We start from the raw sequence: 24,076 nt of genomic DNA, 5'->3' as shown, positions 1-24,076 counted from the left end.
AGCAAAAGCTCGCCATAACTTCTCTTGTTGGGGTTCTAAAAGTAAGTAAATATGCACTTCAACTGTGAAATAGCAGTGATTTGTCATTAAGGCCATAGGTCAATAACACTTTTAGTATAATAAACTGAAAAAATGATGTCATCAAATTGCCTTAAACATTACATGTTAGGGCCGGCGCCGCGGCTCACTAGGCTAATCCTCCGCCTTGCGGCGCCGGCACACCGGGTTCTAGTCCCGGTCGGGGCACCGATCCTGTCCCGGTTGCCCCTCTTCCAGGCCAGCTCTCTGCTGTGGCCAGGGAGTGCAGTGGAGGATGGCCCAAGTGCTTGGGTCCTGCACCCCATGGGAGACCAGGATAAGCACCTGGCTCCTGCCATCGGATCAGCGCGGTGCGCTGGCCGCAGCGCGCCTACCGCGGCGGCCATTGGAGGGTGAACCAACGGCAAAAGGAAGACCTTTCTCTCTGTCTCTCTCTCTCTCTCACTGTCCACTCTGCCTGTCTAAAAAAAAATAATAAAAAAAAAAAAATTAAAAAAAAAAAAAAAACATTACATGTTAGGTCATTATTCATATTTTGGATAAGGATAAATGTTCAAATCTTCATCCAATTAAAAAAATTGAAAAATTCTTTCCTCTCACCCCTATCTTCATACTACTGTCACACTTGTTATCTATCAAATTTTAGTTTCAAAGCCAGTTTACTTATTAATTCAAAATTCTACCTTATTTTTTTTTGACAGGCAGAGTTAGACAGTGAGAGAGAGAGACAGAGAGAAAGGTCTTCCTTTCTGTTGGTTCACCCCCCAAATGGCCGCTACAGCCGGCGTGCTGCACCGATCAGAAGCCAGGAGCCAGGTGCTTCCTCCTGGTCTCCCATGCAGGTGTAGGGCCCAAGGACCTGGGCAATCTTCCACTGCACTCCCGGGCCACAGCAGAGAGCTGTACTGGAAGAGGAGCAACCGGGACAGAATCCGGCGCCCTGACCAGGATGCCAGCGCCGCAGATGGAGGATTAGCCTAATTAGCCGTGGCGCCGGCAAAATTCTACCTTATTAAACAATATCCAGTTTAGCAATTTTCAGGTGTTATAAAATTAAGCAAAAGCAAAAATCCATAGGAAAAGTATATTTTTTTCTTTATCTTCTCCAAGAAAAGTTATAGATAAACAGTTAATAGAGTTTCTGTTCAAATCTATTCTAACAAACGAAATTGTCAAAACATTTTCACCATAAGCAGTTTGAATTTAACTATAAATTTGTCATTTTCTCTATGCAATTCATCATGAAAAAGTTCCTTAAAATTACTGAGAAAATAAAAGATGGAAGGATTGAGGGAAACATTTGTAAAAAGAATAAGCGGTAACATCAGCTAATGCCACCAGGGAGAATATTCCATTTATAGGAATCCATTGATGGTTTGACAGTGCAAAGTTTCATAACATCAGAAATGAAGGGTTGGTTTCATGCGCTGTTAATAATAGTCTGTTTGAAGGAAATGTATTCATCAGCACAAAGACCCCTCTGATGTTCTTCCACAGATTCAAAATCTTTTATCATCAGTCATTTATTAGATTCTGCAACTGCTGTGGGAGCATCCAACTAAGAAAAGCCAAAACTGAACACTGATATTAGCAATAGTTTACTGATGTTTCTGCTGCAAATCTCATATTTTCTAATAATAAAATTTTGTACAGAAGTTGGAATTCACAAAGCTGACTATGTGTTGCTGGAAATCTTATAATTACACTACTTTCATGAAAAAAGCTGTCTAGTAACATAAATTGCTATGCATCAGTTCCATAAACAAGACAAAGACCTAAAACATCCAAACTGTGCACAGAGCCATACTGGGAAGCAAACTGGTGATTTCAGTACAGTATTTGGCAGAATGGGTGCTGAGCGAGGAACTTACAGGAGACTGGTGGTGACCATTAGCCTGGTTATTAACGCTATGAGACCAAAAAGCACTGGTTCTCCCTCATTGGTGAAAGAGTGATGATTTTTCTGGGAGGCATGCCAATAGCAGAGGAATCCATCTTCAGAACAGATGGTCTGGGTTGGCTGGGTGAGAGTTATCTCCCTTACTTTGGCATAAAGGGATAGTACCTTGTCTAACATCCCAGATACTCAATGTAGCATCCTGACCGCTGGTAGCTACAACGTGCTTCTGGTTGGGATGTCTATATACATACCAGTCAGTGACAGTATCTGAGAGGACTCATTTTCTTGTTGTCTGGAATCCCGTGTTTTTAGTTGTCCAGTAGAATTTACCCTAAGAATCTCAGTAGTTCAAAGGAAGGTTGTAGCATAGAGGGTACCACTATCTGCACTGTCCAAGGTTCTTAGAGCTACTAACGCTGAGGAGATTTATTTGACCATCCTCTCCAGCCATAACAATTTCTGGATTGTGATACACAATCCCTGTGCACGATGCTCTGCCAAAGGAGAGACAGCTGGGACCTGTGTGGTGGTGAGCTGTTGTCTACTGGTGGTTGACGGACAGCCTGGTTATTCAGATAGTGAAGGAAAACCGTTACACATGCTGTTGATGAAGCAGCTGCAGTCACCTCCTGGTAACTGGAAATGCATGATATCATCATGGTGTCTGAATTCATGCAATAATTGATAGACTCCTTCAAACCCTCCAACAGAGTCTGAGTTTTTAAAGATCTCCAACAGACCACAGTGGAAGCTAATTGCCCTCATTGTCCCAAGAGCTCATAGGGATGGGTCTCCCTGGTCCGCAGGCTTTCTGGAGGAATGGGCAGCCGGTGGGTTTTGCTGATTTTCTGACACACTTCATGAAAGTTCCTCCATGCTGAATGGTTCTCTTTTAGCTTTTCAGGAACAGCCAAACTGTTTTCCAAAGTGGCTGCACCATGTTCCATTCCCACTCACGATATATAGGGCTCCGACTTCTCCATATCCACACCAACACTTGTTATCGTCTATCTTTTCGATTACAGCTGTCCTAATGGGTATAAAGCATTTCTCACTGTGGTTTCTATTTGCATTTCCCTATTGACCAATGATGGTAAGCATTTTTTCCTTTGTCTCCTTTGGGAAAATGTTCAAATCTTCATCCAATTAAAAAAATTATCATATGTCTTTTTATTGTTCACTAGTAAGTAATTTATTAGTTCTGGATCCTAGTCCTTTATCAAATACTAATTGAACATCCCTAATCCAAAAATCCAAAATCTGAAATATTTCAGGTCCTAAATATTTTAGAGGAGATATATGCAATCTGTTTATAATTTTTAAATATTTTCCCCATTCTGTAGGTTGTCATTTTACTTTCCTAATGGTATTACTTGAAGCATAAAGGTTTTTTTAAATTTTGATAAGTCAAATTTATCTAATTTTTTTCGTTGCCAATGCTTTTGGTGCCAAATATAAGAAATCATTGCCTAATCCAAAGTTATGAAGGTTTATTCCTGTTTTAGGCTAAGAATTTATAAAGTTAGCTTTTATAGTTAGCCTTTTAAATTGCAATTTTTTATTTGCAAAAGTTTATTTATTTGAAAGGCAGAGTGACAGAAAGAGGGAGAAGGAGTGACACACAGAGAAAGGATTTTGTATCTACTTGTTCACTCTCCAAATGGCTTCAATAGCCAGGGCTGAGCCAGGAGGAAGCCAGAAGTCTGGAACGCCCCCAAGTCTCCCACAAAGGAGACCATGCACTTGGGGACATCTTGTGCTGCTTTCCCAGGTGTATTAGCAGAGAACCGGATCAGAAACAGAACAGCTGGGATTCAAACCAGCACTATGATATGGGATGCTGGTGTTTCAAGAGCGGGGCTTAACTCACTGTGCCAAAACACTAGCTGCTACATTGACATTTTTGATCCATTTTGAGTTAACTTTTGTTTATGCTTTAAAGTAAGGGATTCAACTTAATTCTTTTCCACATGTATATCCAGTTGTGCTTACACCATTTGCTAAAGAGACTAATTTTCTTCACTGAATTACTTTGGTACCACTTCTGCTTTCTTTTGATTAACATTTGTATGATTTTATTTTATTTTTTATCTTTTACTTTCATCTTGCCTATATAGTTATATTTGAAGTGAGTTTCTATAACAGGGAGTAAATTGGGTCAGACTTTTAATTTACTTTGTCAATCTCTGACTTCTAACTGGTGTTTTAGCTAATTTCCATTTAATGAGATTACTGATATGTTAGGCTTAAGTCTGACCTTTTTTTTTTTTTTTAATTTGCTTTCTGTTTATTCTGTAGCTTCTGATATCTGTTTTCACTTTCCTTTCTTCCTGTAGGTTACTTGAACATTTTTTTTTATAATCCAGTTTAACTTTATAGTGTTTTTAATTATAGATTTTTTGTATTTGTTTTTTAAGTGGTTGCTCCAGGTGTTACATTATATTTACATACTGATATGTTAGTTGGAAGGTAGAAAGTTTATCAGCTTTTATGTTCCTTTACCTTGCCCCATTTATAGCAGCGGTGTTATCTGATACATTGAGAACCATGGTGACACTTTTTTTTTTTTTTAATATCAAACAATTTGGAAAACTCCAGTGGAGAAGGAAAGTGTGTTGCCCTTTACCCATGTTTTTACTCTTTCTAGTGTTTTCTTCTTGATGTTTCAGGATTCCTTCTTTATCATTTCTTTCTGCACAGAGAATTTCCTCCAGCCTTTCTTTTAGGGGAGATCTAGAGACAGATGCTCTTCATTTTCCTTCCTTTGAGAATATCTTGATTTCCCCTTCACTGCTGAAGGCTATTTTTGCTGGATAGCATTCTGGGTTGACAGGTCTGTTCTTTTAGCACTTGAGAAATGTGCTATTTGCTCTTGGCCCCCATGGTTTCTGATGAGAAATCTATTGTTGCTTGAATTGGTTTTCCCCCATAGCAAGATGTCATTTCTGTCTTGCTGCTCCCAAGATCTGATTTTGTCTTTTAGTTTTCAGGACTTCGATTGTGAAGTGTCCTAGCAAGATTTCTTTGGGTTCATTCTGTTTGAGATTCACTTAGCTTCCTAAATCTGTAGGTTTACTTTTTTTTTTTTTTTTTGGTCAAATTGGGAAACTTTATTAGGAACATTATTTGTTTGAATACTTTTTAATCTTCATCCTCTTTTCTCCTCTTCTTCTGGGACTCTGATTATAAATTGTAAATATTTTGCAATAATATCACATGCCCCTAATGTTCATTTTCTTTTAATCTTTCTACTGTACATATTGGGTAATTTCTGTTGTACAATATCTAAGCCCACTGATTGTTTCATCTGTCCTCTCCATTCTGCTTTTGAGCCCATCCACTGATCTTTTAGTTTGGTTATTATATTTTTCAGTTATAAAATTCCAGGTTAGTTTATTATATTTCTATCTCTTTTCTAAAATCTTTCAATTTTTCATTTATTTCAAGCATGTTTGTATTACTATCAAACGATGGTCACTGAAGTATTTATTTACTTATTTATTTTGAGATTTATTTATTTGTTTGAAAGAGCTATAGAGAGGCAGAGGCAGAGAGAGAGAGAGGTCTTCCATCCGCTGGTTCACTCCCCAGATGGCCTCAATGGCCAGAGCTGGGCTGATCCGAAGCCAGGAGCGAGGAGCTTATTCCACGTCTCCCATGTGGGTTCAGGGGCCCAAGGGCTTGGCCCACCTTCTACTGCATTCCTAGGCCATAGCAAAAATCTGTATCAGAAGTGGAGCATCCGGGATTCAAACCGGTGCCCATATGGGATGCTGGCACTGCAGGTGGTGGCTTTACCTGCTACCCCACAGTGTTGGCCCACTGTAGCATTTTTGGCCCCACTGAAGCATTTTTATAACAGCTGGTTTAAAATCTCTGTCAGACAAGTCTAATGTCTGTGTCATCTTGGTGTTGGATATGCTGATTGCATTCTGTCATTCAAGTTGAGATCTTTCTGGTTCTTGCTATGATGAGTGACCTGGACATTTTTGTGGGGTGTGTTATGGCACTGTGCATTCCATTTTAATCTTGCCTTTCAGCAGTCCCCTTCTGACAGTGTCCCAGCAGGGAAGATGTAGCACCACCTCGGTGCTGAGTGGCGGTGGGAGTCTGGCCTCGCCTTGCCCTCCACTGGCGTCCATGGAGGGTGTCCCTTTTACCGCTGCCTGGGAGTGGGAGGGTGGGCTCCCACTTGCCTTGCATTGACTTTGCCTTGATTGGAGGGGTAGAGTGCCTTGTTACTGCTTCTTACATGGCTTCCAGTGATACCATAGTGGATGAGTGGCCACTAAGATGCGGTGTCTCCTCACTAGGTTTCCACTGAAACCATTCCTGAGAGGAGAGGGGGAGGTAGCTCATTGCCACCAGGGAGGTGGACGTGGTCTCCACTGGCAGTGTGAGCTGGGGAAGGTCTTGCCGACGTCTAGTGGTGATGAAGATCCTGGCTGTCCACTCACTCTTCCCTGGCACCACGTAGGCAGGGGTTCCGGGACTACCTTGCTGTAGTCTGGTAAGGGTGGAAATATAGGTTTTCTACTCCATTTTTGCTATTAGCGGTGGGGATAGTTTTTCCCCCACTATGGTGTTTGGCTGGAGTTAGAGATATTATTATCTAAAAGTGTTTTATCTTGCCAGGCTGTCTCCTTCTGAGTCTTTTGTCTGGAGCCAGCAGGCTTTCTTTGGGGTTCTTTTTGTTTGCTTGTTTTCACAATTGGTGTGTCCAGTTTGAAAGTTTCTCTATTATCCAGTTTGGGATATAAAAGGCAAAAAGAAATTCCAGGGAACTCACCACTGTGTCACTCTTTGTGTCCCAAGGTCCCTGGCCAATTTCTCTTCTCAATACTTCTCAATGTCTTCTTGTGTTGTTTTATAAATAATGTCCAGGATTTTTTTTTTTTTTTGCTGTATTTAGTGGGATAGGGAAAAGGGCTTCCTTCTACTCTGTTGTTCCAGAAATGGAAGTCTCAGATATATAGACATGCATGTGTATGTGTATATATAATAGCTTTATAATGGTTAAAAGAAAAGAAAATATTCCCTTTTAAAAAAGGAAAGCAGTTTCTACAAGAAAGTTTTGACAGATTTGAGCTATTCAAAGCAGAATGTAACAGTAAAATGTACCCTTAGGATGTTTTTGAAAAATAACATTTTAAATGAACCAGGAATTTCAAAGGAGGAAGCAACAGAGTGACAAGCAGTAACAGGAGCATATTTTCTATAAGACACCATTTCCTGGTCAGAAATCTGACATATTACTTACTCAAGTACAGAGTACTTCTCTGCTTCTGTAAACTTACCTCTTTTATTTGAAAGGCAGAGAGGGAAAGAGACAGAGAGACAGAGATCTCTCATCCACAGGTTCATTCTCCAAATGCCCTGCAACAGCTGGGCCTGGACCTGGGCCAGAGGGACCCCGGTATTTGAGACATTACCTAATGCCTCTCAAGGTCACACTAGCAGGAGGCTGGAGGCAGAAGCTGGAACTCAAACCCTGGCAGGCTTCCCAAGAGGCATCTTTAACACTAGCCCAAATCCTGTCCCATCCGTGTCATCTTCCCCCTCTGTCCTGTCCTTCTCTTTCCCTCTCCCTCCCTAAATCTCTTCCTTTCTTTTCTTTTATGTTTTTAAAATATTCATTTATTTTTTTATTTGAGAGGCAGAGTTACAAGCAGAGAGAGGGAGAGACAGAGTGAAAGGTCTTCCATCCACTGGTTCCCTCCCCAGTTGGCTGCAACAGCCGGAGCTGCGCCAATCCAAAGCGATGAGCCAGGAGCTCCTTCTGGGTTTCTCATGTGGCTGCAGGGGCCCAAGGACTTGGGCCATCTTCTACTGTTTTCCCAGGCCATAGCAGAGCACTGGATCTGAAGAGGAGCAGCCGGGACTTGAACCAGCACCATATGGGATGCGGCACTGCAGGCGGAGGTTTAACCTACTATGCCACAGTGCTGGCCCCCCTTCCTTTCTTTTTAACTGAGGCGTGGAGGGAGGGGTGGAGTGTGTGTGTGTGGGGGGAGTGAAGCAGAAAGTTGCCATGGAATTAGAAAGTTCTCTCAAAAACAATGTAGTATTTCCAAAGTATCCTTTGTGAAATACTTGCTTACAGGGATGTTAATAGGTTTTAATTAAAAACACAGAAAGCACTGCAGGCGCCGTCCCCCATAAGAGCACCAGTTTGAGTCCCGGCTGCTCTACTTCCGATCCAGCTCTCTGCTATGGCCTGGGAAAGCAGTAGAAGATGGCCCAAGTCCTTGGGCCCTGTGCCCACCTGGGAGACCAGAAAGAAACTCCTGGTTCCTGGCTTTGGATTGGCACAGCTTCGGCTGTTGCAGCCAACTGGGGAGTGAACCAGTGGATGAAAGATCTCTCTCTCTCTCTCTGCCTCTCTTTCTCTGTGTAACTCTGACTTTCAAGTAAATAAATAAATATTTAAAAAAAAACACAGAAAGAATTCCAAGGTCCAATGCCTTTGGAAAATGATGGATTAAAAAGGTTAAGTGGATTTGCTTAATGCAGGACTTCTTACAGCCTGCAATACGCTAACATGCACCATAACTCTCAGGAGAGGAGGACTATTAACTTCGCCAGCATTAGCTCCACTTAAACAGCATTTCCTAAACTCTCATTATTAGTGTTCCACAACAGATTTTCATGAAACTATCATAAAAGTATTTGTTGGGTAGCACTGAAAACCAGGCTGTCAAATAATAAAATAGTAAGAGCTGAAAAATGTCAAATGGCAAGGATTCATACTATTAAGTGACTGCCAAATACCCATACACACAGAACGTTCCACAAGGTGATAAAAACACCCAGAAGTTAAAGATTTGGTAAACAGTACTTGCAAAAGTTCATGGGAAAAAATGCAACGAAAAGGTAAATTTATTTGGATGCAAAAAAATTCAAATTCATGCATAGTTTTTTTCACTTAAAAAGTTCATGGATAATGCATATTATGACAAACATTTGCATGGATTTAAATTTGTCTTTTGCCCTCAAATAAACCTGTCTTTTAATTCCATTTTCCCATAAGCTTTTATTTTTCTCACAAACTTTTTGAAGTACCCTGGTAGATTTTTGTAGTTTTTAAAACTTATTCCAGATTTTAATTTTTTTGCTTACAATGAATCATTGCAGTGAAACACATTTGCTGTTGTTCTGTAGCTTTATCTTTATAGAAAAACCAAGATGGATTGTTAAAATGCTAACGAGCTCAGCCAGGGAAACTGTATAATTTCATAATCCAGGCTACCATCTAGTGGCCTTAACTTGAATTGCAGGCAAAATGTCTAGATAGACTAAGCTAGTCTTATAAAGTTGGGCCTTGTTAAATGGCGTGAAATGTTTTATATTCTGATTTTAATGCCAGATGCTCTCTCTGAAAGGTACTTGAGGGGCTTTAGCTACTTTGGATTCTTTTGGCTATATTATGATGTCTGAAATCTTTGCATTTCGAAAAACGTTGATTGTGAAGTAAAATCTCATAATGGAATCCTGTTTCCCAGTGACTCACTCACTAGATTATACCAGGATGCAGCATCTGTTGGATCTGACATGCTTGGATGATCACTGCCTGTGTTTTGTCTGTGGCAAGGGAGGGAGGACTGTTTGCTTGTCAGCACAGTGGGGAGAGACAGGGATACTTGAGAAATTAGTATCCCTTGTACCACACATGCTATCACTGTGAAACACTGTACTAGTAACAAGATAATGAAGATCAGTTTTGTTTTCTCAATCACCTATTTTGTCATACCAAACTTCCATAGTTTAAATTGTCAGGGGATAAAAGACATTCCTATTAGGTGGTAGTAGTCCCAGAAGACAATTTTTTTGTTGTTCACATAGCTACTTATTATCATTTAATTAATCAACATCTCTCTTGAGAAAGAAGTACTGAAGAGATACACAGCTAATAGTCTAGCGGAAGGTGCAAAATCAGCACATAGGAAGCAATGAAAATGTACAATATATAATTAAAACATAGAACTTCAGCTTGCATTAAAACAATGAGTTTTAATAAAATCAACAAAATGTATAGGTCAGAAACATATCAAAATGTGTGGAATTAAACGGTGGAAAAGTTCTCTTACTTGAGCTTTTAGGGTTTGTAGTTGTCCTTCATAATTCTGAGTCATTGCTAAATTACATTTTTCCAGACTGTCCAGTTTCTGTCGAAGTAACCCCACCTGTATTGAGAGTAAAGTTTAATTTTTTCTTTTTCTAAACTTTGCCTGAGAAAATCAGAAAATGTACAAAAGAGAAGCACAATTCAAATAAGGCTGCTGTACCAAGTCGAGAATAAATATGTGTGCTGCAGTTCCTAGAATAGCTCTTCATAATTAACTTCACAAAAGCAAGCATCATAGCAGCATTTCAGTAGGCGCTCGTTAGGACAGTCTGGTATGGGTGCTTAGCAGAAGGTCTTTATCACTCTCACATCTTAAATTAAGAATTAGAATTTATCTGGCGCTATCTCATTGGAGGGATATGCCATCCTGACTCAGGGGAGACCTCTTCTGGCTTTTCAGCTCCTTTGGGGGGAGGGGTGCTTTTGCATCCAAGAGAGTTCCACTCTACTGGCACTATGGAGTAATCATTAGATTTTTGTAAGCACTGACCTATTATAAAGAGTAGTTGATAAGGATTTGTCTTACAGAATTTATTTGCTCAGAAAGCAAGTGAACCTTGGATATGTTTTGTCCTTAGAGTTTTAGAAGTGAGGGAGTGTTCCCTCGCAAATGCCATGCCTGTCTACTGTGAAGGGAAATTAGGTGCCAATAACTAAGTTAACCAGGCCAAACAGTAATGTGATTATGCCAAAAACTACATTCTACTGAGAAGCTGAGAGAAGTAGACGACTGACTGGTGAACAAGTTAACTGATGGTGTTATATTATTTGATTAGGAAACATTTCTCTCATGCCTCACCTAAAAGAAAAACCGAGGACACAAGAGTCCCTGTTAAGCAAGCAGGTGGCTTTCTGAACTCTGTGAGTCTGAGAGTACCTAGACACATTTCCATGATCACCAGCTTGGTTGTGAGCAGCCCCGCGAGGGCAATGGGACACCTTCACTACACTCTCTTCTCCTTTGTCTTGTAATCTATTCTTCACACCTCATTTCTTTCAGGAAATATTTTTCTATCAGGTTAGAAGAGACACATACTCCTGAACTCTGTCTTATGCAAAGAGACGGTTTGTTTCTATAGCAGCAGAAGCATTTGCATCTTTGCTTACAAACAGCATTTTTTTTCACATACATGTTCAGTGTTTACTTTTACAGATGGCATTGACACCATATGTCTACCTTCATCAGCTACATCTATGGATTTAGTATCTGCTACTTACTCGAAAAAATACATTTAGCAAACTGTTACTAACAGCATTTCAAATAGTAAGTGCTTTCACTGATGCCTGGTAAAAAGTATATGCGATGAAAAACATAATCCGATGCAATAAACACTATATATGGGAGTCTGATGAATTAACAATTTCTTAACACAAGTTTTCAGTACCTCTTGACCTTTCTGATCCAAACAAGTTTGTGCATTTGCCAACTCTTGATCTCGAAGATCTAATCGTGTCTCCAAAGCCCGCATCTTTCTTTCCCAATCCATTTTTTTGTTGCTTACCATGATGTCAATTTGTTCCATTAATTCCTGAAGCTCAGCTTCACAAGGAGAAGCTCTGACAATTGCAGAAAAGTAAAATACATTTTGAAAGAGCAAGATGTGAGGTCAAAAAAATTATTATATTGATCTACATAGCTTGATCATATTTCTTCAAACTGTTCAGTTATTTAAGTAGGAAGAAGTCCAAAAGCTACAGGTTAATTTTTTAAATTAAAACTAAAAGCTAATTTCAGAGCCAGTTGTGAGTATATATACATATAGGCACACACAGAGACACATATATGTATTTTAAAACGAGTTTTTTAGACTGAGTTAATTCTAGGGAAATGCTAATTTTGAAAAATGTTTAAGACTTAGCTTAAGGATCAATGCTCTTACATGTAAATGTACATGTAGCTACATCTGTCATAACTTGAGGAGGTTTGACAGAGATAAATGGGGATGTCAGTCATGCTTGTCAGGGACAGAGAGCAAGCCTGAGCTAGGTAGGACCGGAATCAAGAGCACTACCCGGGCTACCATTCTCCTCAAGGAGGGGACTTGGCACAATCTAGCTGGTGTCTCTTTGGAAAGAATTTGACCAGGCAGGTGCAGGCAGAATAATGTCTTTATATAATAAGGATACCACAGTCACACTGGTGAAAATATCATGGATCTAGGAGGGTCCTTTGAGTTCAAACATGACCCTTGGAAACAGCTAGAACCATAGAGAAGACAGGGTGGTGAAAAGTAGCGGAGAGGGCAGCCTTCTCCTTCAGAGAATCTGCAGCATTGCTCAGGGAGCTGGCCCAAGGCCACTCATTCAGACTGGATGAGCAGGTAGATAGTGAAGCCTCAGGCATCAGACCAGGGACACGCAGTGTCCAGATTAGAAAAGCAGGTCATTCAGTATCCCTTTCAGTGGTGATGAGGAGCCTTCTAATTATTGGTAAAGCCAAGAAGAGGGCAAGAGGAAGAGGCTGGTGCAGCACAAGACGCCCTCTATTTTGAGTCACCAAGTCAGAATTCTGGGGGCAATGAAGGGTCATTTAGCCTTTTAGAAAAAAGAGAGGCCAATAGAGGTCCGAAGTTCCACAGTTAAATAGTGAAGAGCAGACAGATCCTTTGCAGCCGCTTTTCATCTTACGTGCTGCAAAGCAGATCATAGCAACACATGGTGTTTTGAATGACAAATGTTTGAAAAATATGCTACAAATCTGGGGCAGGCTTTGTGGCTCAGCAGGTTAAGACGTGGCTTGGGATGCCCACATCCCATAATGGAGTACCAGTTTTGAGTCCCAGCACCTTGGCTCCTGCATTCCTGCTAATGCAACCTGGGAAGCAGCTGATAATGGCTTAAGTACTTGGGTCCCTGCCACCAGTGTGGGAGACCTGGATGGAGTTCCAGGCTTCTGATTTCAGCCTGGCCCAGACTTGGCTGTTGAAAGCATTTGGGCATTGAAGCATCAGATGGAAGATTCTCTGCCTCGCTCCTTTCAAGTAGATGAAAGCAAATAAAAATAAACATAAAAATAGTACAAATTCACTTTTTTGCAAAAGCTAGAAACAGGTATTAGAATCAACAGAGGCTGGCGCTGTGGCTTAACAGGCTAATCCTCTGCCTTGTGGCACCGGCACACCGGGTTCTAGTCCCGGTTGGGGTGCCGGATTCTGTCCCGGTTGCCCCTCTTCCAGGCCAGCTCTCTGCTATGGCCCGGGAGTGCAGTGGAGGATGGCGCAAGTGCTTGGGCCCTGCACCCCACGGGAGACCAGGAGAAGCACTTAGCTCCTGGCTTCGGATCAGCAAGATGCGCCGGCCACGGCGGCCATTGGAGGGTGAACCAATGGCAAAAAGGAAGACCTTTCTCTCTGTCTCTCTCTCTCACTATACACTCTGCCTGTCAAAAAAAAAAAAAAAAAAAAAAAAAAACAGAATTCAGAACTTCTAGAATCACTTTCTTTTCTTTCTTTCTTTCTTTTTTTTTTTTTTTTTTTTGACAGGCAGAGTGGATAGTGAGAGAGAGACAGAGAGAAAGGTCTTCCTTTTGCTGTTGGTTCACCCTCCAATGGCCGCCGCAACCGGCGCACCGCGCTGATCAGAAGCCAGGAGCCAGGTACTTATCCTGGTCTCCCATGGGGTGCAGGGCCCAAGCACTTGGGCCATCCTCCACTGCCTTCCCGGGCCATAGCAGAGAGCTGGCCTGGAAGAGGGGCAACCGGGACAGAATTCGGTGCCCCGACCGGGACTAGAACCTGGTGTGCTGGCGCTGCTAGGCGGAGGATTAGCCTGTTGAGCCACGGCGCTGGCCCTTGTTTTCTTTTTTAAAAAAAGATTTTACTAGGAGCCGTTACTGTGGCATAGTGGATAAAGCCACCTCCTGCAATACCAGCATCCCATATGGATGCCGGTTTGAGTCCCAGCTGCTCCACTTCTGACCCAGCTCTCTGCTATCACCTGGGAAAGCAGTAGAAGATTGTCCAGGTCCTTGGACCTCTGCACATGGGTATGTGGGAGACCTGGAAGTGGCTCCTGACTCCTGGCTTCGGTTCAGCAAAGCTCTGGCTGTTGCGGCCAACTGGGGAGTGAACCAGCAGATGGAAGACCTCACTTTCTCTCTGCCTCTCATCTCTCTGTGTAGCTCTGACTTTCAAAATTTATTTGAGAGGTGGAGTTACAGGCAGAGAGAAAGAGAGACAGAGAGAAAGGTCTTCCATCTGCTGCTTCATTTCCCAAATGGCCACAACAGCCAGAACTGAGCCAATCCAAAGCCAGGAGCTAGGAGCCAGGAACCAGGAGCCAGGAGCCAGGAGCCAGGAGCTTCTAATGGGTCTCCCACGCAGGTGCAGGGCCCCAAGTACTTGGGCCATCTTCCACTGCTTTCCCAGGCCATAAGCAGGAGCTGGATTGGAAGAGGAGCAACTGGGACATGAACTGGTGCTCATATGGGATTCCAGAGCCACAGGCAGAGGCTTAGCCCACAACGCCACAGCGTGGGCTCCCAGAATCACTTTCTAAAACACCCAGAGTCAACCTGAATAATAAGTATCCTTTGACATTGGTGAGGTTTTAAGTACAAAATACCATCTTGAAATCTTCTCTTTGCATTCCTGGACTAAGGCTGAAGGGCCCTTGAATTTTACCTAAACCCAAAACAAACCTAAGGAAAGGAACAATTTCTCTATGAGTAACTTGATTGAATTTTAGTTGGAATTAAGATGTAGTGAAAAATAACAGAATTATGGCCTAATGCTTTCTTTTTCATAAAGTTTCATCCTCTACTGTAAATATATTTTGCCTATTTTGTATGCTAGTATAAGCTGTGGGACAAAAGAATGGACTATATCATCCTATTCATAACTATCTCAGCAGTCTAGCATAGTGCCCCAGCAACACAGTAGATGCTCAATAATTCTTTGAAAAAAGAATAATGTGTTCTAGTCATTGCTATCTCATTAGCTACAGAAATGCATCATGCTAATGGAATTAAAATATGGGCCTAACGGCACCACTCTGATACCAAAACTGTACAAAGATACATCACAGAAAGAAAACTACAGACCTATATCTTTTGATGAACACAGATGCAAAGATTCTGAACAAAATAATAGCAAAATGAATTGAAAATTGTATCAAAAAGACTATACAGCATGATAAAGTGGGATTTATCCAAGAGATGCAAGGGTGGTTCAACATTCACAAATCAATAAACATAGCACATCACATCAACAGAATGAAGGACAAAACCATATGGTCATCTCAATAGATGTGGAGAAAGAATTTGATAAGATTCAATGGCCCTTTGCAATAAAAAAAAAAGCCTCCATAAATTAGGTATAGAAGGAACATACCTCAAAATTATAATGGCAAAATTGTGTGACAAACCAACAGCCAATATAAAACTGAATACAAAATAATACTGAATACTCAGATCTGGAACAAGAAAAGGATGTCTACTTTCATCACTCTTACTCAATATAGTACTGGAAGTATTAGGAAGAGCAATCAGAGAGGAGAAATAAAGGGCATCAGAACTGGAAAAGAGGAAGTCAGATTATCCATGTTTGCAGATGACGTGATATTGTACACGGAGAAACCTCAAAACTGCACCAAAATGCTGTTAGAACTAATAAGCCAACTTAGTAAAGTTGCAGGTTACAAAGTAAACAGACACAAAATGGTAGGTTTTTTTTAATCTGCCAATAATGAATTTACTGAAAGAGAAACCAAGAAATAACTCTCATTCACAGTAGCCACAAAAATTAAAATATTAACCAAAGAAGTGTAAGATCTCTACCATAAAAATTATAAATAAAAAATTATAAATCAACATTGATGAATGAAATCAGAAAGGACACAAAAAATGGAAAAATATTTTTTGCTCATGGATTAGGAGAATCAATATCATTAAAATGTCCCTACTACCTAATGCAATCTACAGACTCAATGCAATCCTTATCAAAATACCAAAATCATTCTTTACAGGACTAGAAAAAACAATCTTAAAATTCATGTGAAATAACAAAAATCTAGAATAGCCAAAGTGATCCTGAAGGAAAAAAAATCAAGCTGGAATTATCACAATACCTGACTTCAAAGCATACTATGAAGCTATAGTAATTAAAACAGCATGATACTGGCATAGAAACTGAAACATAGATCAATGGAACAGAATAGAGACCCCAGAAATCAATCCATGTACATACAGCCAACTGCTTTTTTTTTTTTAAGATTTATTTATTTATTTGAAAGAATTACACAGAGAGAGGAGAGGCAGAGAGAGAGAGAGAGAGAGGTCTTCCATCTGCTGGTTCACTCCCCAGTTTGCCACAATGGCCAGAGGTGCGCTGAACTGATGCTAGGAGCTGGGAGCTTCCTCTGGGTCTTCCCATGCAGGTGCAAGGGCCCAAGGACTTGGGCCATCTTCTGTTGCTTTCCAGGCCATAGCAGAGAGCTGGATTGGAAGTGGAGCAGCTGGGACTTGAACCAGCACTGATGGCTTTACCTGCTATGCCATAGTGACAGCCCCCAACTAGTATCTGACAAAAATGCTCAGGCCATACATTGGAGTAAGGATAATCTCATCAACAAATAATGCTGGCAAAACTGGATGTATATATGTAGAAGACTGAAGTTAGACCCATCCACTCAAGATGGGTCAAACTCCAAAATTTAAGATGTGAGACTGTGAAGTTGCTGGAAGAAAATGCAGGGGAAACACTCCATGATGATTGGTGTAGGGGATGACTTTTTGTACCCCAAAGTACAGGTAACAAAAGCAAAACTAAACAAAAAGGATTATATCAAGCGTAGAGGCTTGTGCATAGCAAAGGAAATTTTCAATAGAGTGAGTAGACATCCAACAGAATGGGAAAATATTTGCAAGATACCTATCTGAAAAAGGATTAATATCCACAGTATATCAGCAACTTCAAAAACTCAACACAGAAAGCAGCCAATCAGGTTAAGAAGTGATCAAAGGACCTCAATAGACAGTTCTCAAAAGAAGAAATATGAATATATGAAAAAATGCTCAACATCACTAGCCATCAGGGAAATACAAATCAAAACCACAATGAGTTATCACCACACCCCTGTCAGATGGCTGTTATCCAATGACAGACAGTACCAAATGCTGGAGAGGATGTGGAGAAAGGGGAGCACTTATATACTGTTGGTGGGAATGTACATTAGTCCAGCCACTGTGGAAAACAGTAAGGAGGTTTCTTTAAAAAAAAAAAAACAAACTAGAAGTAGATTTAGAACAATAGCAATACCATTGCTGGGTATATACCCGAAAGACATGAACACGTTACATCAGAGTAATATCTGCACCATCATGTTTATAGCAGCACTGTTCACAATAGCCAAGTTACAGACTCAGCCAAGGTTTCTATCATCAGGTGAATGAATAAAGAAAATGTGGGGGCTGTGGTGTAGCTGGATAAGCCACTGCCTGTGATCCCAGCATCCCATATGGATGGCCAGTCCCACCTGCTCTATTTCCAATCCAGCTCCCTGCTAATGTGCCTGAGAAAGCAGCAGAGGATGCACCTACATGGGAGACCTGGATGAAGCTTCCAGTTCCTGGTTTCAGCCTGGCCCATCCCCAGCCATTGTGGTCATTTGGGGAGTGAATCAGCAGATGAAAGATCTCTCTCTCTCTGTCTCTGTCTCTCTCTCTTTCCCCTTTCTCTTTCTCTTTCTGTAACTCTACCTTTTAAATAAATAAATAAATAAACCTTTAAAAGAAGCAAATGAGGTATATATACACAATGGAATATTATTCAGCCATAGAAAGAATGAAATTCTACCACTTGCGTCAAAATGGATGCAACTGGAGGACGTTATGTTGAGTGAAATAAGCCAGACACAGAACAACAAGTACCACATGTTCTCTCTTATATGTTGGAGCTAAGTTAAAAAAAGAAAAAAAATCAAACAAACAAGGAAAGAAATGCATGTGTGTATCAGTATTGCTGAAAATACAGTTTTGTCAAACTTTTATTATACCTTGTCAAACTAGGGGTTCAGAATGTTATACTGGGGCTGGCATTGTGGTATAGTGAGTAAAGCCACTGCCTGAGATGCCAGAATTCTGTATGGGCACCAACCCTGTGTCCCGGCTGCTCTGCTTCAGATCCAGCTCCCTGCTAATGACCTGGGAAAAGCAGCAGATGATGCTCCAAGTGTTTGGGCCCCTGCCACCCATGTGGGAAATCTGGAAGAAGCTTCTGGCTTCTGCCTGGCCCAGCCCTGGCTGTTGTGGCCATCTGGGGAGTGAACCAGCAGATGGAAGATCTCTCTCTCTCTCTCTCTCTCTCTCTCTCTCTCCCTCTGCCTCTTTAACTATGACTTTCAAATAAGTATTTTTTTTAAAAAAAGAATGTTATACTACTACAGTTTTCATATGTGATTACTTTAAAATTTACTGTATATAGGCAAGATGTCATCTTTCCATTTTACTCGTTTATAGTTCTTGCCTATATTCCTGCTAAACTAGGAATTTTTGCTTTTACCTGATGAACTCTTTCTGTGGTAGAGAACTAAGCCCTTGACTGTAATATAAATTAAAAATATGTGAACTCAAAATCTAAAAAAGGAAAGAAGGAGAAAGAGTGGGAGGGAGAGAAGGGGGAGAGAGAGAGAGGGGAGAAAGAAGGGAGCATCATTATATTCCTAGAATTGTATCTATGAATCTGTTAAAAACTAAAATGCTAAGAATTTTTTTAAAAATGGGCCTAAAGTAGACTGTGGGTGTAATGCAATCCACTCAATCAATGTCGTTAACTAAATGAACAAATGGTTTCTTTCCTAGTTCTAACTATATCATAAAAAAGTTAGAATATTCAGACTCTCAGGGTGAAGGACTTGTACAAGTCATTTAGTCTAACTACTTGATCTGTGTTTTCATTACATCTATAAATATTTTTTAAGAGCATTAATGAATTTACACCATTGATCAGATTCAGCAGGTCTAGGACAGAGCCTAAGATTCTACATCAATAACAAATTTAACATGTGATTCTGATGCTTCTCAACTTGGAGTTTCATTGCCTAGGTCTGGATTCTTCCCTTGAAAAGTAACAATAATCTGAGATTGTCTCTAAATCGCAATGAGTTTTAGGAAGTTCTTTCTTATCCTGGACAACTTTTCCATTCACTGGTCCTAAGTTGATCCATTGAGTTTATTTAGAACAAAGGCCTTTTCAATACTCTGGGCCTTAAAGTACTTGAATAGAGTCACCAATGTGCTAACTACAATTTCACTGTACCTTCAGTATTTGTGTTCAACATTGAGACTCAGTACCCACATGGACAATGGCTGGAACACATGGAAGATAGCTCACTCCAATCCACAACTAGTCCAGAAAGGCAAATCACAGAGTCTTCAGTGATCATCTCAGCATTGTCAGGGCTGCATCGCCTACTGCCAGCTTCCCTAAATTTGTGCCTACTAGCACCCGAGGACCAACTGGAGAAAGTAAATATGCAACCCCGATCAATTACGCTGCTTCTAGTTATGCCTCCAACTTCCCCATGCCAACAGCCTTGGATCACAGCAGAACTGAAGCCTCCTTTACTCTTTATAGCCTCTTTCACTTTTCAGAGCTTCTCATTCCCTTGTCTGCCTTTGAGTCTCTGCCAAATTCTAGTGATGGTGAGTGGTAATTCCCTTGATATAGCAAGCTCTGAATAAGTAGCCTTTGACTGTCCTCATTTGTGTGGTTGGTCTTTATTTTCACAAATATCTGTGTTTGCTTCAACTGATCCTAGAGATTATTTTTTTTCCTCTATAACTTTATACTTTGTACCCAGTATAACAGCTGGAAAATATTAGACATTTAATACACATTTGTTGAATGAATGAAAGAATGACTGACTATGGTAAGATCATCAGACCCTTCATAATCCCAGAGGCTCTCTTTTGAACAAATTCTTGTTTGCTGATTTCCTTCTTGAACTGTACCACTTAGGGGAAAGGTGTTTGACCTAATGGTTAATATATCACTTGAGACATCTGCATCCCATCTCGGAGTGCCTGGTTCAAGTCCCAGCTCCACTCCTGATCCCAGCTTCCTGCTAAAGTGCGCCATGGGAGGCAGCAGGGTACGGCTCAAGTAGTTGGGTCCCTGCCAACCAGGTGAAATACCTAGACTGAGTTTCTGGATCCGAGCTTTGGTCTGGCCCAGCTCTGGATGTTGCAGATATTTAAGGAAGGAGCCAAAGGTTGAGAGAGCTCTGTATGTCCATCTATGTCTCTGACTTTGTCTCTCTGCCTTTCAAATAAATCAATAAAATTTTAAAAAGAAATGTACCATTTAGAACTTTAACATAATACCACAGGATAGTCTAATCAGCTCAGAGAGGGACTCTTACATCCTTTGTTTTGGGTGCCACTTTCATTCAAATAGATGAAGATCACAGTAGCTTTGCATCTGGAAGGGGAAAGGGTTAAGTAGTGATTTGATAGCATTTCAAGGTGAATTTATTCTTGTCTATAAACCTTATTTCTTTTTCATGCATGTTATGAGAAAGCCAGCTATTCACTGTCTTGTGCTTGTATAGATTTTGTGGGGGAGGAATCCAAGGGCGGGCTTTATACTTATCCTTATTAAATTTCAGCTTGATAATTTCAGCCTACTGGGTCACTATCACTGGTTCTTTCAGCAAATATTCATTAAGCACTGTATGAGGTACATGGAAAACAGAGACACAAGGCCAAATGCCTGTGCATAGACAGAGAGTGCAAGGCAGGCAGGCAGACAGAATAAAAGACTGATGAATACACACAGGCTTCTCAGAAAGCAGACCTGCAGAGGGTCAGCTGTCACAGAAGTCTTTCTAAATGAGCTAACACCTGAGCTTATATTTGAGGCTCTATTTCTGTTTTGAGAGCATATTCACAATACCTTACAGTTTTGTGTTAGCTACAGATTTGAAAAACATCACTTGTTTTATATATTATATATCACTTATGTACAAATGAAATACACATATATGAATTATATGTAACATATAAATATATATATTTAGTGTATATGTACAGGCATACCTTGAAGTAGTACAGGTTTAATTTTAGACTTTCACAATAAAGTGAATATTGTAATAATGCAAATCACACAAATTTGTTGGTTTTTCAGTACATATAAAACTTACATTTACACTATGCTACAGCCTGTAAGTGTGCAATAGTATTATGTCAAGAAAACATATCACACACACACACACACACACATTTTAGACAAGTCATTAATAATATGCCATAGGGGACAGAATGGAGGAAAGAGTCCTATGATATTCCAATACCAAGCCCTTCACTTCATTGACTTACTACATAGATTATTTCTTTTATAATCAGATACTAATCCATTTAATTAACCTTGCAATTTTTCTTTCCCACAAAAATATCCTGAGAAGCGCTGTGAAGTATCATGCTAACATTCAGTGAGACATCTATTTTATGTTCCTGATGGCACCAACTGGAAGGTTTAGTGAACACATCTGTGACAGTGTGTTACCCCTGTATGCAGTGGGCAAGGGACACCCATGCTGAGTCATGTGGACTTCTATCTTCTTTCAGAATCTCACCTAAGATTTTAGTCAAGCTCAGCTTTTAGTTAAACTTAATATTCCCATTTGAAATTCAAGTGTCCAATCTTCTAATGTTTTCTCTTCTTCAGTTTTTTGGAGATAATCACCAGCAGTTCAGCTGTCTCACTATCATCAATATTTATTCTGAAAATCCAGTGAACTTTAAAATAATATTAACAACACATGGTTCAGCATCCTCACATAGCTGTGCATGAACACACTTATATGTTCATTACTTCCTTTAGGCAAACTATGATGATGCAAAGCGTTTTCCTGTATTTCCCTTCATGATCCTTACAATAGTCCTATATATCAGCTGTTATTATTCCATTTTGGGGGAATTTGATTAAGTTGCTAACAAGGAAAAACAAATCTTCTACGTCTTCCAGCCTTGGAGACTGGGTGGATTGCGTAAGACATGTGAAGCCTACTCCCTGCCATAGGGTTTATCCTTGGCAGCAATTCACAAGAAAAAGATCCCAGGGTCAGGCCAGATCCTTCCGTATTAATCCTGTAATGCATTAAGCCAGAAAAAGGGGGTCATACTGAGACCTGCAGGGTGACATGCAAATCTGAGGGCCTAGAATCAAAATATTGGGGTATTATACTGGGAAATAAAGAGGGAGAAAGATTAAAAAAAAAAACAAGCAAACAAACCTGATGCTCTCAATGATGGTTATATTGTAACAGTATCTATGGAGGAGCAGGGTAGTGGAGAGAGAGTCCCATCCAGAGGAGAAAGATCCAGGACACATATGGAGGTGACCCAGAGCAAGTTCTTTACCCAGTGGATTCTCCCTCTAAAGTCTTTTATGATATGGGCTTATGTCCTGGTTCTGAAGTGGGCAGACCTTCACCAGTCAGACTGCTATTATGACCATATCATTTGTTATCCAGACCAGGACAATTCTGAAAGTGAAAGGAGCACTCACAATAATTATGCCAGAGCACCAGGTATAAACAGTGGCTGTTCTGAGCACACTGGCATATAGGGTCAGCCTACCCAGAAACAAATTGGAAAAGAGGGGTAGAGAGATACTTATTATTATTATTTTTTTAAAGAAAACGTAGAAGAGAGTGAGTTCAGCTTGGGGCCTGGGATACATCTGAAGAGAAAAGAGTTCTGGAGCTTGGGGAAGAGACAAGAGGGTTTGAAAGACAAGTAGGGAAGTCATCACGGACACTATGGAGGGAGAGAGGCATAGAGAAAAGGGAGAAAGGAGACTCAGAAGTGAGAACAGTGGAACAGTCTAAGAAATTGAGTTTCCACAAGGCTGATGAGCAATCATCTTTACTGAAACTCACTCTAAGATATATCACGTACTTACGTGCCTCAGTTAGTAGGCTTTACGCTGTATAATGTGAGTTTTCATGGTGGCTCATAGACCCTATTCTGCACATTAAATGCTGTGCTACCCCAGAGACATAAACAAGACCTAATGGGGAGAGGCTCCAGGGGAAGGCCTGGACCCCACCTTCACAGATATGTTTGTGATGTCAGTCTGCTCTTTTGCTGACTGTCTCTCCTCAAATAGTAAGAGGAAAGATGTATGACTTTATAACATTTAGATTATAATTTCATGGTTACCTTTGTCCAAAATTATTTATTGAAATACAGATAAAAATAGATTTTCTTTGAGCACTTTTTAAAAAAATTTATTTATTTGAAAGGCAGAGTTACAGAAAGAGAAACAAGAGAGGGTTGAGGGAAGAGGAGAGAGAGAGAGAGAGATCTTCATCTGCTGGCTCATTCTCCAAATGGTCACAACAGTTTGGGCTGTGCCAGACTAAAGCCAGGAGCCAAGACTTCATCTGCATCACCCAAGCATTTGGGCCATCCCCTGCTGCTCATTAGCAGAGAGCTGGATTGGAAGGGCAGTAGCTGTGACTTGACCAGTGCCCATATGGGATGCCAGCATTACAGATAGCAGCTTAACCGACTTTGCCAAGATGCCAGCCCCTCAAGCACTTTTATTATCACCTGAAGACTGTTAGTTACTGTCTTCATTAGTGTTTGCTGACTCAGCAGCATTAAAATGCTTCTTTTTTCCTACATAATTGAGTTGATAGCTCATATTCAGCCCATTCTTTTGCCTCATTTGTAAAAAGCATAATGCTGGGATGTGGTGGAGGTATAAACATCATTATTTTATTTTTTCTAAAGATTTATTTTATTTATTTGAAAGACAGAGTTACAGAGAGAGAGGTCGAGCCAATGAGAGAGAGAGAGAGAGAGAGAGAGAGCGAGAGAGCTCTTCCATTCCTTGTTTCACTCTCCAAATGGCCACAACCGCCAGAGCTGAGCTGATCCAGGAGCTAGGATCTTCCTCCTGGTCTCCCACATGGGTGCAGGGGCCAATCCTCTACTGCTCTCCCAGGCCACAGCAGAGTTGGATTGGAAGTAGAGCAGCTGGGATTCAAATCTGCACCCATATGGG

The 24,076-nt window shown here is 40.7% G+C and overlaps 1 protein-coding gene and 1 pseudogene across 3 annotated transcripts in view; both read right to left on the bottom strand.

Annotated features, from left to right (window-relative positions):
* DEUP1 (deuterosome assembly protein 1) overlaps positions 1–24,076 on the bottom strand; it is a 96,055-nt gene that overhangs the window by 59,895 nt on the left and 12,084 nt on the right. For all 3 annotated transcript variants that reach the window (XM_062196861.1, XM_062196862.1, XM_062196863.1), the window contains exons 3-4: positions 11,450–11,621; positions 10,027–10,122 (exon numbers count right to left, since the gene is read on the bottom strand). In XM_062196861.1, coding sequence (XP_062052845.1) covers positions 10,027–10,122; positions 11,450–11,621 — 268 coding nt within the window. The remainder of the gene's footprint in view (positions 1–10,026; positions 10,123–11,449; positions 11,622–24,076) is intronic.
* LOC133764874 (nucleoporin Nup43-like) lies at positions 1,751–2,886 on the bottom strand (annotated as a pseudogene).

Source organism: Lepus europaeus, chromosome 7 (assembly GCF_033115175.1).
Source record: "Lepus europaeus isolate LE1 chromosome 7, mLepTim1.pri, whole genome shotgun sequence".
Lineage (NCBI taxonomy): Eukaryota > Metazoa > Chordata > Mammalia > Lagomorpha > Leporidae > Lepus > Lepus europaeus.
Note: the sequence above shows the minus strand (reverse complement) of the source record. Positions and strands in the feature narration are given on the sequence as shown.